Source organism: Urocampus carinirostris, chromosome 14 (assembly GCF_059441175.1).
Source record: "Urocampus carinirostris isolate Australia breed hairy pipefish chromosome 14, RoL_Ucar_1.0, whole genome shotgun sequence".
NCBI classification, from domain to species: domain Eukaryota; kingdom Metazoa; phylum Chordata; class Actinopteri; order Syngnathiformes; family Syngnathidae; genus Urocampus; species Urocampus carinirostris.
Window position 1 is genome coordinate 33,829,492 of NC_142362.1, and position 17,681 is coordinate 33,847,172.

At 39.5% G+C, this 17,681-nt stretch overlaps 1 protein-coding gene across 3 annotated transcripts in view; it reads right to left on the reverse strand.

Moving 5' to 3' along the window:
- LOC148353236 (E3 ubiquitin-protein ligase MARCHF4-like) overlaps window positions 1-17,681 on the reverse strand; it is a 49,109-nt gene that overhangs the window by 14,915 nt on the left and 16,513 nt on the right. For all 3 annotated transcript variants that reach the window (XM_088352576.1, XM_088352574.1, XM_088352575.1), the window contains 2 exons: window positions 2,548-2,703; window positions 126-318 (listed from right to left, as the gene is read on the reverse strand). In XM_088352576.1, the coding sequence (XP_088208702.1) occupies window positions 126-318; window positions 2,548-2,703 (349 nt within the window). The remainder of the gene's footprint in view (window positions 1-125; window positions 319-2,547; window positions 2,704-17,681) is intronic.

Consider the following 17,681-nt stretch of genomic DNA (forward strand, 5'->3'; position numbering starts at 1 on the left):
AACAGGAGGTCATTGAATATTATGTGTCATATTGCGCAATCACAAAGCTGTTAAAAACTGCAGTTAGATTTTTTTTTATGTTCAGCCTTCTGGTCCTAATAATACGCTTGTGGTTCTATTCTCACCTATGCAGACGACGTCCATGAAGCCGTACATGCCATAGCAGATCTGGAAGAGAAGATCTTGGCGCTGCCAACGTGCCGACGGGCTGAAGGAGGACCAAACCAGCCAGGAGATGCTCGCCATCAGGAAAAGGGAACCCAAAATGGCCGCCGCGATCTGCACTTTTTCGATCACAGTCAGCGAGATGGCCTGCCACTGCGGAAATAACGGAATACAGTATCAAACAATATTCCCAGTAAGGCTGCAAAGAAAAACGATAATAGAAATAGTCGATACTGCCTCACCTGTCATGAAAATATGAAATTTGAAAAATATTAAATAATTATATATTCTTTTCCTCATTCAACTTCACAATTTTCTGATTTTCCATTAAAAAATCGCTGAATTTTCACTGCTCACGGATCCCTTTATAACTTGGGTTGTAGGGGCACCACTTCCTGTGGTGTGTCTTGGGCAAGTGCCGCCTGGAAGTGCACATCCCTCTCTAGGCTAATTTTTGGGGGTAGGGGTTTGCTCCCCCACATGAAACAGATAGTACTGGTTTCCATGTTTATCAGTGGCAGGAGAAGCCTCCTGATCTGACTCAGATATGAATATTATTAATACAATTAGAGTTTAACATTTTATTCTGCTGTGTGTCTTCAGATTCAGAGTGAGGCGTGCAATTCTCTTGCCTCATGACAGAAGGCGATAGTAAGACCAGGAATTTGGTGCAGACCTCAGCCCCAAACAAAAGAATTAGCGCTAGTATTAGCAAGCTAACCGTAAGTCAAGCCATCCAGTAATAATTTTCCCATTGCATTGACTTGTTTTCATTATGGAGTATTATTTCTATCATTATTATTATTACTATCATCATCATCATCATTATTATTCAATTTATTAGTTAAGACAAGAGAATCAAACATTTCTTTTATGTGCTACTTTTATAAATGTATTTCTTGCTCTGCCAATCAAATGAATGACAAGATGTAGATTGATTTATTTGTACATTTGAATCTCACTAGTAAAGAAGCTCACCTCACGTCACTGTTAAGATTTATTTTTAAGAATAAAATCAGCAGTTGAATTGTCAGAAAATTTCCAGCACACGCATTTACGAACTTTTTCCTGTTCACTAATTTCTGTCTTTCTCACAACAAACCACACACAACCTCTGAGGGGAATCGTTCCTAGTTTGCACATCACTTTGCGCAAGTGCTTAGAAATTGAATATATGATGTAAATAGACTGCAACGCCACCAAACCACTTTACACTCCAAGTTATTCACCTATTTTACCTCCCACTCACGCGGCCAAGGTACAGTATGAGGTACTTTGAGTTCTACATTATGCTCACAAATGCATCATCCTTATACAGGCACGGGACAGGCAAATATGTCAATTTTTCCTAGAGTGCTAGGTGAAAGTATTGGCCCCCCAATAACTCTTTTCATGTTGCTTATTTCAGGCTTTAAACCTAAAGATAAAAAAGTGAAAATATTTTGTAAGTGTCCACAACATGTGAAACACAATCAAGTGAAACAAAATTATTTCATCATTTTATATTATATTTACAACGAAACACTGAAAGGTAGGTATTGCAAAAATATTAGACCGCTGTTCTCTCAGCTCAGCCAACTGACTCCAAAAGTTTCCTGTGGCTGCTAAATAATCCAATGTCAACCTAAATGACTAACAATGACAACCAGAGTGCACCTGTGTGTCATTAAGTCTCAGTTTAAATGCACCCGAACAGACAGTATTATGAAGCATTATGAAAGCATTATGAAATCCACACCAGAACACATAAGGCAGCTCCAGGATAATGTGGAAAAGTGCGAAGCAGAAATGGGAAACAAGAAGATTTCGCAACATTTACACATCCTCGGAGGACTGTGCAAGCAATAATTTCTAATTGTCAATTTCTAACGGAGAGAGCCCACTGGAAATGTGCCAATACCTGACCGTCCCACTAAACTTTTCACCCTAACAAGGAGAAAACTAATCAGAGAAGCAACCAAGAGACCGATGAGCACATTGGATCACCTTCAGCGATTCTGGTAGAAAATCTGTGTCTGCAGGAGACCTGAGAATGGGGCGCAGGTTAACCTTCCAACAGAACTAATAAGAGGGCCAAGCCCAAAGCCGTTCCTCAATCCTATAGAGCATTCGTGGAAAGATCTGAAAAATGCTGAGCAAAAACGTTAACCATTTTACATTAAGGAACTTGAGCTTTTTCATATGTAAGAATGGGAAAATATTTCTGTCTCAAAATGTGTAAAACATAAAGAGACACCTGTACCAAATAAGACCGACGAACTGGCTGTGCTGGTGAAAATATCTATCTATCTATCTATCTATCTATAAACGACTCTGTCTGACACTAATGGTATTTAGGGCAGCTCGGCAGTGAATATGGACTAGGGAGGGTGACCTCCTCACCTGCAGTGGGTTTTTTGTGCTTATGGCGATGACCTGGTATTTGTAATAACAGAGCTCGCAGGCCCAAGAACCTCGCTCGCTGATCCACTTGATGAGGCAGGGTTGGTGAGTGCAGCGGACTGAGCCGCTGCAGCGACATGGGCTCAAGAGCTCCCCCTACAGAAGAAAAAACAGGAATGAGCAAGTTTCTCAAATGCAGCGGAGATGGAAAACGCGTTGGGATTTGTTATTATTAATTGTGGTGATAAATAATTGGTAAGGCCAACTTTTTGAGTCGCGGGCCGCATTGAGTTCAAACATTCGTCTGGGCCAGAAAAAAAAAAACTACATTTTTTAGTATCTCCCGATACAGGATCTGGATACGATACCTTGGCCATGCATGAGGGAAAAAATATTAAATTTTTCTCATATGTACCTATGAAAAAATATACCAGTAAGTCCATTTCATATGGACACATTATACTTAATTTTCAGATACAACGCGCTTCTAGAAAGGAAAAAAGACAATATATACTATATTCATATAGTACATCCTAAAATAGAACAATCACTGTCTCAATAAACAGGAACATTTTATCTTCATAAGGATTATTCTTATCTTGACATTTCTATAAATCAGTGGCGTGCCTTGGATTTTAAACTTGGGCCTTCAGCTTCACTCGAAATTCGTGATGCGTCGTTCGCAAATCCGGATGCACGGCACATAAATTCTTTTGTTGCAAAATCTTAGTTAAACAAGACTGTATAACATACCTGTCAACCTCCACGACAAAAAAATAGAAAAAGTCAGAGAGAGAGAGAGAGAGAGACGTTCTGCCCAACCCCAACATCCTGACCCGGACGGAAATTCGAAAATGGTCGAAATGGGCATGGGCTTTGGATTAAGGTCTTACCTCTAGTCCAAACGTGGCGGACAAAACCTTTACCCGCTTGCAATAGGCTTGCTCGCTTCGGAGTTGTTCAACCTTTTCTTATTTGATCAACACACCAGTGTTTTTCCTTGTTTAACAGCCGTCTGCGCGGTCGCTATGGTAGATTACCGCACCAATATTTTGTGAAACTGGTGATGTTTCTCGAGGGCTCACAGAAGTGTCAACCCGAATCTGATTGTCTAAACCAACAACTGATTTCATGATGCCTCAGGGCATTCAGAATTTTGAAGGCCTCCAGGAAGAGTTCTGAGGTTAGCAACAACTAATGGTTGAAATTTTATTGGTTGACTGCTTAAATATAAAAAATAAGTGTGATGAAAAAAAGACAATTAACATCACACAATTAAGATATTTTTTAGGCCAGCAGACCCATCTGTTAGCGTGTAGTATGCCTCCTTTCAGTGGAGGGCGCCAATTGTGTTTGGAACTGGGCACAGGTGTGTTGTGATTAGGTACACCTGTGCCTAATTACCCTGCCCCTTTATAAGGATATTTTGATCTGTACATGTGGTCGGGCCATTCTAATTCCACTGCCATGCAAGGTCTGTGTTGTTTGTTTTTGGTTTATTGTTGGTTTGCTCCTTTATTCTTTGCATATTCCATTTCTGGTTTCGAGCTTTGTTTCTGCTTCAGTCTTTATCAGGTTCGTTTGGACATTTTGTTGTTTGGTGAATGCACCCCCGGCATGAAATGCCATCCCTCTTTTTGAGCACCCCTGCCTCCAGTTCCTGTTCCCCACATGTGTCCATCACCCCCAAACCTACCCATCTATCTATCTACCTTGGTCATAACCCACAAAAGGGGTGACCGACAGCAAGACAAACGCATACAATAACAAAGAAAATAAAAAGGAAAAAATAGCAAAAAATACACACAAACATTTTAGGACCATGGCCAACCCAAATGCCCAAACAAGTTAAGCACCTCGGCACCTAAGTTGGTCATGCTTTCGTCCCTCCAGATGAAACGGGACACAAGAAAGCGGCCATGTCACTCTGGTCAGGGTGACACAACACACTTTTTTGTTCAACAGCAGGGCCCGACAGCTTTCACTGGTTTACCCCTGCTGCATCATACGGGTGCCCTGCCTATCCCTTAGAACACGTCCAAACATCCCACTATCCTTTTACAACACCTCTCCACTCATTCCTATCACCAACAATAGCTCTAGCTTCCACTAGATTTAGACCTCTTTATTGCAGTGCACTCATAACACCAACCATCCACGTCAATCGCGGCCTTCCTCTTGGTCTCCTTCCATTTAAATCGGCTCTTTGTTGTGCTTCTCATCTCACTCCACCATGGTTATATATATTTTTTCCTTTATTTACTTTATTTTTAGCATATAACAGAATATTTTCAATCATATTTACGTGTAGTGATTTTAGAGTCTCCCTTGAATGTATGCTTATAGGAATTGGGTGAAATGTGAAGAAGATCACAGCCCGCCATGCTGCCGCAATTGTAAAAAATAAATGTAATAAATAATCGTTACGCTCGAATCAATGGGGAGGGGAAGTAATACGGGGGCAGGTGGATTAAAAAGAGGCTTGTCCACAGATGGTCCGAGTGGGCGTGTGTTGGCAGGACCATCAGTACACTAGTGACGTGTCCGCTGGGACTCGAACGCTCGCTGTGACGGCCGCCAGGAGTCAAAAAGCTCGGCTGGCCAACAAACGGGAGCATCTGATAACAAACGTGGCATTGGAGCCCACGCGAGCAGGAAGTGACAAATAAATGTCCTTTTGTTGATCAAACACACCCAAAAAAGAGCGGACAATGTGGACTAATGATCCTTCCATATATACAAAATGAATGCATAAATAAATGAATATCTACAAATACTACATGAATAAACAAACACCTAAATATTTCTATCATGTATGTTGTTGTGTATTTCATTATGTATTTTTCGTAATGTAATTTCTTTGTGTTTTTCGTTGTGAACTTCATCGTGTACTTTGTCGAGTACTTTCTCGTGTCAGGACCAGAACGGAGACAGGACCTACTTGTGTTGCGTTTCTCACAAGTTTTATTGGAAGAAAGAGAAAGGGTTGCGCCCACGATCTGGTGATTGCTGGACGCGGGAAGCAGGTCGCTCTGAACACGGTAGTGGATCTTTCGTGGCGAGCGATGGCGGTGTCGGAAACGGAAAAACAGGTCAGTAGCCGGGACAGGAGGGCAAAAACGTGGTCGGGGTCGTAAGCGAGTCGTAAGCCAGGAAAGGAGAGTAGACGTGGTCGGGGACAAAAAGAGGTCGAAAGCCAGGACAGGAGAGTAGACGTGGTCAGGATCAAAAACGGGTCAAAGCCGGGGGACAGACGGGAGCAAAAAAACAGGTGGGAGTCAGGGTCGAAAAAGGCTTGCCTAGTGTTAACTGAGGTTCGCAGACGGACTAACAAAAGGGGACAGATAGGAGTGGGTTTAAATATTGACAGGGAGCCAATATGAGTCCGAGGCAGTTGGCACAGGTGATTCGCATCGGTAATCATGACATCTCGTGCACTTTGTCATTATTTTGTTGTGTGTTTTTATTTTCTTGTATTTTGCTGTGTTATTGCGGTGTCATTTATTTTGATCAATTACCGTATCTATTTTGTTGTGTATTTTGTCATGCACTTCGTCTTTTATTTCGTAGAGTATTTTCTTGTGTATTCTGTTATATATTTTGTTATTCATTCATTTTGGTATATATTTTGTCATGTACTTTGCTGTGTATATTGTTGTTCGTTTTTTTTCATGTTGTGTATTTTGTTGTGTATTTCGCCCTGTATTTCGCCTTGTACTCTGTCGTGCACTTTGTTGTGTACTTTGTTGTGTACTTCATCATTATTTTAGGGTGTATTTTGTCATCTGTTTTCTCAGGTATTTTCGTCATGTAACTTCGCCCTTTATTTCGTCGTGTACTCCGTCGTTTACTTTGTCGTGTACTTTGTCACGTACTCAGCTGCGTACCTCGTCCTGTATTTTCTCGTGTGTTTTGTTATACATCTTTTTTATTTATATATTCTGGTATATAGTTTGTCGCGTATTTTACTGTGCATTTTGTTCTTGTTGTTTTTTTTTTAGTCATTTATTTTGTAGTTTAGTTTGTTGTGTATCTCAATCATGTCATATTGTTGTGTGTTTCATCTTGTACTCTGCCGTGTACGTTGCTGTGTAATTTGTTGTGTACGTTATCATTATTTTAGGGTGTATTTTGTCATCTATTTTCTCAGGTATTTTCTTTATGTAATTTCGCCTTGTACTTCGTTGTTTACTTTGTCGTGTACTTTGTCATGTACTCAGCTGCGTACCTCGTCCTGTATTTTCTCGTGTGTTTTGTTATATATTTTGTTATTTATTCATTCTTGTATATATTTTGTTGCGTATTTTGCTGTGCACTTTGTTGTTGTCTTTTTTTATCATGTGTTTTGTAGTTATTTTGTTGTGTACCTTAATCATGACATTTTGTTGTGTATTTCATCTTGTACTCCGCCGTGTACGTTGTTGTGTACTTTACCATCATTTTTGCGAGTATTTTGTCGTCTATATTCTCAGGTAATTTCGTTGTGTAATTTTGCTGTATTTCGTCATGTAATTTGTCGTGTACTTTGTCATGTACTTTTTCCCGTACCTCGTTGTATATTGTTGTCGTCTCTTTTGTCACAACAAAATGTTATTTAAATTAAGAGGCAGCCCAGTTGCCTGTGCTCTTGATGATCAATAAGCTCAAGCAATTTGACATGCATTCGAATAACATTTTGTTGTGACAAAATATAATACAAAATACATGTCAAGTCAAGTCAGAAATGCATAACTGTATGAATAAATTGCATTGATGTCATACATCTAGTGTTTTTGTGATTAATTTATGTGTTCTTCATTTATATGGCGTACATTTATCACTGTTTATTTATTTACACAAGTAGCAGGATAGTTCCTCTGTAGGACAATGAGCTCGCCTGTATTCAAATGCGACATTTGTATTGTTTTGCCACATTATGCACTCCGAAGCGCTTTGCAATTTTTGACTAAATAATGACAAGGTACTAAATTAGCAACAGCTTCTGGCCTCAATGCAAGTGCACCCCATTAACGTAAGGAGAGGGGGAACTGCAGCGTCGTAAACTGCTCTACAGAAAGTGCTTAATTTAATTTTTTAATCGCCGGCAGCACTCGGGCCACCGGCGGTTACTTTTATGAGCACCACCGTTACGGCAGGCATCTGCCAACACAGGATTAAAATATTTTCATGTGATCATATTCGAGTTCAAGGGAGGACAGGTGGTGTAGTCAGTCGCAACATTGCTTTTTGGAGGTCGATTAACGTCAAACGCCATTATGGCTTCTTGGTTAATATTTGTGAGATCTTCCTGGCTGGTGAGCTCCAAATGCTCCAAAGCTCCAAGATCTAATAAGATTTTCTTAATGTCATTTTGTACATTGTCATTTTCTAAAAATAATTCACAGGTCTCTTCCAGACCCCAACAGATTTTTTGCAAGAATCACCCTGTATTTTGCTTCATCCATCTTCCCGTCAACTCTAACGATCTTCCCAGCAACCCCAGGGGATGATGCTGCCTCCACCATGTTTGACAGTGGGAATAGTGTTTTTAGGGTGATGTGCAGTGTTACTCTTGATACAACTGTAACACTTTTCTTTCAGCCCAAAAAGTTCAGTTTTGGTCTAATCTGACTGGAGCACCTTGTTCCAAATGCGGGCATAAATATAGGTCAGGGCTTAAAAAGGTGAGAAAGGTGTGGAGGAAATACCGCATTCATTCGTGTATAACGCGCATTCCTAATTTTTTATTAAAAACCGTTATCAAATTTTCTTTTACTTTTTCTCAGTTCAAACTAAACATTGGCAGTGACAAAGGTTTGAATACATGTGGACATGACTCAAATTATTCATTGACAACTATGAACAAGATACTAACATAAAATTTTAAATGTATTTATTTCATGTCATTCGAAGTCCGGTTCATCATCAAATACACCAAAGAGTTATTATCCTTGTCGCGCTTATCTTATATCTTTCAGGGCGACATTCTGTTTTTCTTCATTCTCTAACATTTGTCTCTGAATAAAATATAGTATAAAGTATAGAATAGTATATATAGTATAGATTAAAATAGTATTTGAATAAAAATACTGGGCTAATGAGATAAAATGTCATGCACACTACACACGAATAAATGCTACCAATGCAAACTACAATTATTTTGATTTAAACGCACCACCTCAAATGCTCAATACACTCTGTGAAATCTCTAAACATTTTACCCTCAGATCTATACATTTCAAGTAGGTCACCCTTTTTGACTTTAGAGCGATGAATTTCTTCTAAAGATGAGATAGTCATGCTAACACATGTTATTTATGTCTTCCATGTGGCTTCTTAAAAAGTCCAAATGGGCTTTTTTATGGTTTTCTTTCAGAAAGGGCTTTCTTCTTGCTACTTTTCCATAAAGGCCAGATTTATGCAGAGTACAACTAATTTATGCACAGATTCTCCTGCCTCAGCTGTGTACGGCTACAGGTCATTGAATGTGATCCTGGGCCTCTTGGTTACTTTGTTGATTAGTTTTCTCCTTGTTAGGCTGAATTTGTTGATTAGTTTTCTCCTTGTTGGGCTGAAAGTTTAGAGAAACTGCCATGTCTTGGCACTGTAAAAACCAACACAGAGCATCGGTCGATGTTTTAATTATTTTCTTCTCAACAAGCTTTTGGGTTAGGCTTTTGCAACCAATGACAGAGTTCAGACAGCAAGTTATCAAACTTGATATTATTGTCAATTAAAAGAAAAAATATTTTGGACAGAATACAGCTTATAACCGTAGTTTGAATCGCTTCATGAGCAAAACAAAAAAAACAAAATCCGAAAAACTTTTGAAGCACTTCAGGCTCGAGACAATCAAGGTGCCAAATATGCAATATTACGCGGAGGCTGCTGTGCATTTCACTGCTGTCTCTGGTGATGATTGCTTGAGGAATAAATTGGATCGTTTTAAGTGAGCCGAGACACGAGGAAGCCCACTTCCCAGGAGATTAATTTAAGAGGTAGGACGGTGAAAGGGGAAAAAAATCTATCGGCGTTCAAATGAGCTCCGTTCTGTCTCAGATAAAATGGGGGAGGGAGGCCTGAATCAAGATGAGCTCTTTCCGTATATTTTTCTTTAATTTGCTTTTCCCTCAGGGCCATTTCCCACAAAATGGTAAGACGTTTGGCCGTTGTGAAACACGGGGAACGTAATGCCGAGATGTACAGGAAGAATGACTCTAACTCAGGTGTGGGCAAACTACAGCTTGCGAGCCACATACATGCCCGTCAGGCTTTTAACTTTGCCCGCCAAAGGAAAATAGTAAAAATATCATACGACGAAATTTAGAGTTTGGAGTCACCGGACCCTGACATACAGATCTATTATACTATGTTGTCATTCCAAAATTGTGGAGCAAGGGTAGATCGTGCCCTGTTTTAAAGGAAGGTGGTTCTGAGGACTTCCACAAAAGTAGTATCCCCCTACGGGCTAGGTATGTCCACTATACCCTGACGAAGGCCTTTTCTGCATCAAGAGAGACCACAACCTCCAGCTCAGACGAGACTGAGTAAGTGTGAATGATGTTAATCAGCCGTCTTAGATTCGCGAGAGAATGTCCTCCCTTTATAAAGCCTATTTGGTCATCTGATATCACCTTAGACATAATGCCTTCCAAACGACGTGCCAGCACCTTAGAAAGAGCTTTAATGTCAACAGAAAGAAGAGAAATCGGACGAAATGAAGCGCAATCTGCTGGGTCCCTGCCTTTCCTATGGATAAGCCCGATAGAAACTTGTCTGAGTGTGATAGGGAGGGTGCCCTCGTTGAATGACTGCTTGTTCATGTCTAGTAAAAAAGGGGCACGCAATCTGAGAATCGTTTGTAGAACTCAACAGAGTAACCGTCAATACCAGGTGAGACACCGGTGCGCATCGAAAGGAATGGCTTCCTTAATTTTCCCAACGGTCAAGGGGCCTCCAGTATCTTGTTGTTGGTTGGTGAAACACTTGGTAGAATCGGCTTATCAAAGTAATCGAGTAGTTGACTTTCATCGTTAGTCGATTCAGACTTGTATGAATTAACATAAAAATACCTGAATATTTTCTTTATCTCCCCTGGATCAGAAGTTAGAGAACCTGACGTATCGCACACTTGGAGGATTCAGTTGGAGGCCGATCTGGCTTTTAGCTGGTGCGCCAAGAGATGACCAGCTTTATCACCATGTTCATATAATACCCAACGAGAGCGGAGTAAAAGGCGTTCTGCCTCTGTGGTCAGTAGGAGATCAAGTTCTGTCTTGAGTTTCAATGTATCTTTATATAAAGCAGATGAATCAGTGGTAGACAGTACAACATCCAGTTTACCTATTGCTTCCTCCAGTTCCCTCCGACAGATTCTACGCTGCTTGATTTGAAGTGATGAATATGAGATAATTATTCCCCTAGCATAATCCTTCAGAATTTTCCAAAATAACGAGGGGGAAATCTTGTCACTTTTGTTGGTCTCACAGAAAAACGTAATAGATTCTGGCATGTATTCACAGAAATACATATCAGCCAGTAAACGAGGGTCAAAGCGCCAGGGCTTATACTTTTCAGGTTTAAGGTCAAAACTTAACCCTAAAATAACTGAAGAGTGATCTGATATTGTGATGGGACAATATTGAGTAGAAACAACAGCGGAAATAAGTGTTTTATCGACCAAAAGGTAATCTATTTGAGAAAATGATTGGTGGGAATGCAAAAAGGAGTACTGTCTAGCTGAGGTCCATGGGTCGACAAAACCATATTGTTCCATAAAGTCTGTGAGGGTCAAAGCTGTTTTGGATGTTGATATAGAGCGAGCACTAGATCTGTCCAATGACGGATTTGAAACAGAATTCATGTCCCTTGTCATTATCAAAAAATGAGAGTTAAGGTTTGTAATGGTTATATAGAAATCTTCTCATAAGAAATATAACATATATATATATATATATATATATATATATATATATATATATATATATATATATATAAGGTGAATTGGCCGGTCCAAATTGTCCCTAGGTGTGAATGAGCGAATGAGTTGTCTGTCCCTGTGTGCCCTGCGATTGGCTGGCAACCAGTTCAGGGTGTCCCCTGCCCACTGCCCGAAGATGACTGGGATGGGCTCCAGCCCCCCCGCGACCCTAATGAGGATAAGCGGTACGGCTAATGAGATGAGATGAGATATATATATATATACATATATATATATATATATAATATAATTTTTTTTTGCTTTATTTTTAATATTTATTTATTTTTAAATTTTGTTTCTTCTTTCTTAGCTTCTCTCTTATTTTTTCTCAATTTTTCCTTTTCATTTCCTTTTTGTTTAAGTTCTTTGTTTCTTTTTTCCTAGCTTTTCACTTATTTTTTTCTTGCTTTTTTCTTATTTTGTTTGGTATTTTCCCATTTATTATTTTTTTTCTTTGTTTGAGGTTTTCTATTTTTTGTACTTATTTTTCTTGTTCTTTCCCTTTTCTTATGAATTTGCTGTTTTTTTTTCTCTTGTTACTAGCTTTTTACTTTTGGCTTTTTACTTGTCGGTTGAAAATAGTTTGTGTAATATAGTGTAACAATCTGTGAAGCCCTTTGAGACTCTTCGTGATACAGGGCTATACAAATAAAAATGACTTGACTTGACTTGACTTGACTACTTACTTTTTTATTGCTAACCCATTTCATTTTTTTTCGCTCCTTTTCTTTTTTTTCCGTTTGTTTCTTGAAAGGCCGCTTGGGAACCAAAAAAGCCGTGTGTTTTTAGTCAGCCAAGCCGAATGAGCCGCTTCTCTATAAAGAGACTAAATTCCCATCACTACGACAAAGGCTGTCTGGCATATATGAGGGGTTGCTCCCTCCGTGAGGATCGATGCACACACTCTTTGCTGTAGGGGGCAGGAGAGTCCACGCTAGTGTCCACCGACATACACATTATTATATAACTGGGATTAAAAAAAATGAGCTGCCCTGACTGCTTTTGGTACTACATCTAGTTTTCTGTGGGTGGGCAGAGCGTGCCTGAAAAATAGAAACCCCCACAGTTTTAACTTGATATTTTCTATGTGACCTCAGTGAACATTAAAAGGGAGACTGTGTAATATTTGACCACTAGATGCAACTGCATTGTATAATGTAATCAAAAACGAGTGCTACAAAGCACAAGTAGGAATACAAACTGCTGAGAATCAAAGTGCCCAGACCTTACCATTTTGCTTTTTTTTTGCCCTGGCTTTTACAAGGTTTTTGGATATTTGGGATATCCCTAGCAGAAAGATGGCCAATAGTTATGTCAGCTTCCTCTGGGTTAGGCTCATGTTATGTTGATGCAGTCATGTCAAACACAGACTTCATATTTTAAGTGGGCCGAATCAGTAAAAAAAGTGTATTTAGCTTTCCTTCTCATAACAATGCTTCATCATTTAGCCGACATTTTAAGGCTACGCTAAACATTATATTCACGGATGATAAGGGATCTTTTCTAAGTGTAACACGTTTATTCACTAACACTGGAAAGAAAATGATTTTCATGTTTGGCAATGAATGTGTTAACAATACGTTTGTTTTAACAGTTGAGTAAATGTAGTGCGAGCCAAAAATAAAAATATACTTGCCTCAATTGTGACGTTGCTTTAAAAAAAAAGAAAGAGTTTCAATAGTGAATGGGCAATAACATCAAACTTCTACGCCGGGCCTACTGAAGCTAAGGAAATACTGCACAATATTGTCTATAACATGAAATCAGACTGGAGGTCAGTTACTTTAAACCCTTACTGCCTTCCAGCAGTGAGCACAAGCATATTTGCTTTGTATTTATTAAAAAAAAATCATAGCTTTTGATAGAAATTAGCTAGGCTTGCTATTTTAAACATACTCAGAAGTTTACGGCGGGCCTGATTAAATCATCCAACATGCTGGATTCGGCCCACACGCAGTATATTTGACAAGACTGTGTGACCATAAATGATGAGAAAAATGTTTTACTGTCAATTCAGGCAACATGATTAAAGAGACTTTGTGTATTATTTATAACCTCCTGGATGTAAAAAAAACCTCCATTAAAAAAATCTATATTGATTGAATAATAAGCAAAAATACATGAACTATGACTTAAAGCTAAATTTGTTGAATACTCATAGGTCAAAATATTTGTATTTATTTTACATTACACGAGGCTCATGTGTAGGACCCTGTCATGATTTTTCGCCATCTTGCTGCTATGGGTACCCCTATAAATCAAAAATCTTGTCAAAGGCTGGGCAAAAAAAAAGGAGTGAAAAGGAGTGGTTTGATCACTTTGAGTCTCCGTTGTTTGTATATTTCCCTGGCTTTTTAGCATTTGTTTTATGTTGCAACATATAGTGGTCAAATATTACACAGTGTAATGATAATAATAATAATAATAACAATATTAATACTGAAATCTAAAATATGCTCTGTCAGATTGCCATGTTGTAAATTATTTAGCGCCTCCTAGTGGTAAAAACATATTGATTTGAATAATAAGAAAGAAATACATATTATTATATGTATTGTATTATATTATTATATAAACATACATTTGTTTAATACTGGTAGGTCGAGACATTTGTATTTATTTTACACAACATGAAGCTCACCTTAGGTGAGCAGACATGATTGCCCGCCACCTTGCTGCTACGGGTGCCCCCAAAAACCAAAACCCTTGAGAAAAGCATGGCAACAAAAAGAAGACAAATGGTGCAGTTTGGTCACCTTGAGTCTCCGTAGTATTTTGTAGTTTTTGCTTTGTAACAACTGTTTTCGTTTAAACGACACAATACAGCGACATCTAGTGGTCAAAAATTACACCGTGTATTTTTTTAAATTGACAGCAGTGTTGCCGCAAAACGTGAAGAGTTTTAAAAATACTTTTTAGCGGCGGGGTTGTTTACTGTGAGATTTACAGTGTGTCCAGAGGCACAAAATATATTTAACTTATGCATAGAACGGAAGCCTTTGGTTGCTAGTCGGTACCTCAACTCCTACAGACGGCGTCTGGCTTTACTGGAAAGAGAATGATGAATTTGTAACGGGAACAAAAAAAGCATTGCGGCTGTGATCGTCGCGTGTAACTGGCAGCAAAGGCAGTGCCATTGTTGCAAAATCCTTACGTAACGGCGATCATCCTCATTATCTCATTCAGTGCAAAAAAGAGGGTTATACTCGGAATTAGTCTTTTTGTGCGGCGGGATAATAGCACAAAGAGAGAATTAGCTTGTAAAACATTTTATCTGGTTGGGAGCGACCGCAGGCGCCAGGTTTTGGCTATATTTTGCGCTGTATTTTTAGCCATTGCAGCAAGAAAGCTTGGATTCCTGATCTGGTTTAGCAGGACACTGCTGGAAGGTTTTACTGAGAAGAAAAGAGGACAGAGACCTTTCAGTAAGGACTCTTGTTAGTAATACAGGGTTACCTCAGTTATCACAGTTAATAGGGGGCAGAACCCCCCGCAATATGTGAAAAGTAGCAAATGCTCCTTCATAAATCTTACCGCAAGATGACTGAAAGTTTAGCACTATAACAAAATAGCAGCTATCGATCTACAAATACAAACACAGAACACAGAATTGAAGTCAAACGAATGGTCTTCATTGTCAAACATACAACTAATTTGGAGAGCTTTTTCTTTCACTCTAGGAAAGCGATTTAGAGAGCAGCTGGCTAGCTGCACTCTAGCTTAGGGTATCGTCGTAGAGGTTATCCGTTTCATGGGTAATGGATCTGGCATGGTGTAATACAGGCTCTGCAGGGGTAGCTTGTGAGGGTTTTTACATAGCCTAGCTACACTGCTATTGCCTTCCCTGAGTCTTTAACCGGGCTCGATAACAATCCATGGAGAAGCTGCTGGTGATCACAATTTTTTTGCACTCTTCTTGCTTTCCTGAGAGTCAGATTTAATCTATGAATTTCTTTTCCGGTTTAACGAGCCGCTAAAATACTAGCAATAGCTGTAGCCATGCTCTGCAGTTTGTTTTGGGTGGGCATTATTGACATTTGCCCCTGCCCACTTTGGCTGTTTGATGAAGAGCATACACCAGCGTATCACATTCGCGCACATAGAAGGCCACACCCACCCAACACACAAAGACCTCCCTAACCTGCCCCTGTGATAGTATGTGCTGTGTGCTGTCTGCTGCAGAACACATTGCACAATACATTGATATCAATGACAATGAAGACAATTTAATTCAAAAACGGCGAAGCAGTGAACCATCTATAACTGAAATGCGAAGTAGCAAGGTGTCTCTGAACAAAACATGCACTAAAAAACAATGATCCACTATTTGGGAGAAATTTACCAAGTGACGTGGGGTGCAATTAATGTTTCTGGTGAGGCACAGTCAGATTTAAAAATAAATGAACCTACATCTTATTCATCTTTTGATTGGAAAAGCAGTAAAGCAAAATATAAACACTGTTGTAATTAAAAAAAAAACTTTTACTGTCCTACCTTAACTTATAAATAAAGTGCGCTGCTCCTCTTGAACAAAAGCCTCAACGGAATCCTCCATTATGAAAAAATTCCGTGCAACGAGAAATAAATTAATAGGTGGATTGACTTGCTGTTAGCTTGCTAATACTATCATAGATTATTTTGTTTGGGGCTGAGGTGTGCGCTAAATCAGAATCCCTGGTCTCAATATTGCTCTCTGCCATGAGGCAAGAGAATTGCGTGCCAGCTCGGTGGCCTTGTGGGTAGGGTGCCCGCTCCGAGACTGAGAGGTCGCTGGTTGAAGCCTCGGCCAAGACTTACATTATTGCCGCCCTGCTTGGCGCTCGGCATTAAGGGTTGGAATTGGGGGGCTTGGTCACCTAATGACCCTCAACACAGCAGTTGGGTCTAAAATGGCGGCGCCCTGTTCGGCTGCAGCTGCATCGGCTCGCTATACAGTTTAAATGTGCGGGTCAGATGTATCGACATTTCGTTCTGTGTGCATGGGCACAAGAATGACAATAAAAGTAAATTATATTCTTCTATTCTATTCTTATGTTGCTTCTGCAGACACAAAACACAATAGTAATTTACATAATGCTCATTTTCAATAAATGCATAAATGGATGGGTAATGTAATCTCTGTCATGAGCTCTCTCTCTACTGGTAACCAGCACCAATCAACTCCTTGCTCTGTCACTGCACCCTGATCTGTTCCACCTGTCTGTTCTCGTTTACCACCAGCGTTCTGAATTCCCTGCCAATCAAGCTCTGTATTTAAAGCCCTGCCTTACAGCCTACCTTTGTCAGATCGTCTGCAAAGCCTACACCTGGAACCTGTTTGTCGGCGATTCTGACGCTGAACCTGCACCTGTTTGACCGTTCTGCCTTCTCTTCTGCTCTGGTCTTCTAGATTCGTGTTTTACCTACTTCAAGACCTGCCACACCAACCTTGTTGCTCGGTTTCCTCTTCGTTCCATCTTTCAAGCCATCTTCCTTAGAGAAGTCCCAAATCTCTTCAAATTTGTTATTTTGCCTAAAGGGGCAGTGTTTATTATGTAGCCTTTTAGGTGTCAAAAAAATTGAATTGATTGAAATAGAAAGCAGAAATAAATTATTTATCTCACAAAAGTGTTGTTTAAGAGATTTGCATTTATTTTACATATACTGGTTATGGGGCCAGATCCAGACTTTCTGTTCTGAGGCGGGGCCATAGAGAGGTATTCTTGGCGGACACTCTCAGTATTTGAACGGTGAATGTGACAATACTGTAAATTAATGAGTCAAATTAAATGAGAAAGACCTTTAACGGTGAATAAATACAACTATTCAATATATTTTATGATGATAGGTGAAGCACAGCCTCAGCCGCCTCCCCTGACTGCACGTCTCTCATGGTCATTGTAGCACAGCTTAAAGCACCGAGCGAATGCTTTTGCAAAGCAATGTCGTACGCCAGTGGTAAGTTGCGACCCAGATCAAGAAAAAAAAATCCTTAAATTAAATTAGATCAAGAAAAAAAAATTTGAATTTTCAATAACTATCCTGGGACCCATTATAATGGCAAGAAAGAGAAAATAAAACAAACAAAATCCCAACAAAATAAAATGCTGGACCTCTCAAACACAATTGGGAAGGCATCAATTGACTGTAAATGAAGAAAGATCGAGCAGGGTATTATCGCCATTTACTGCTAAGA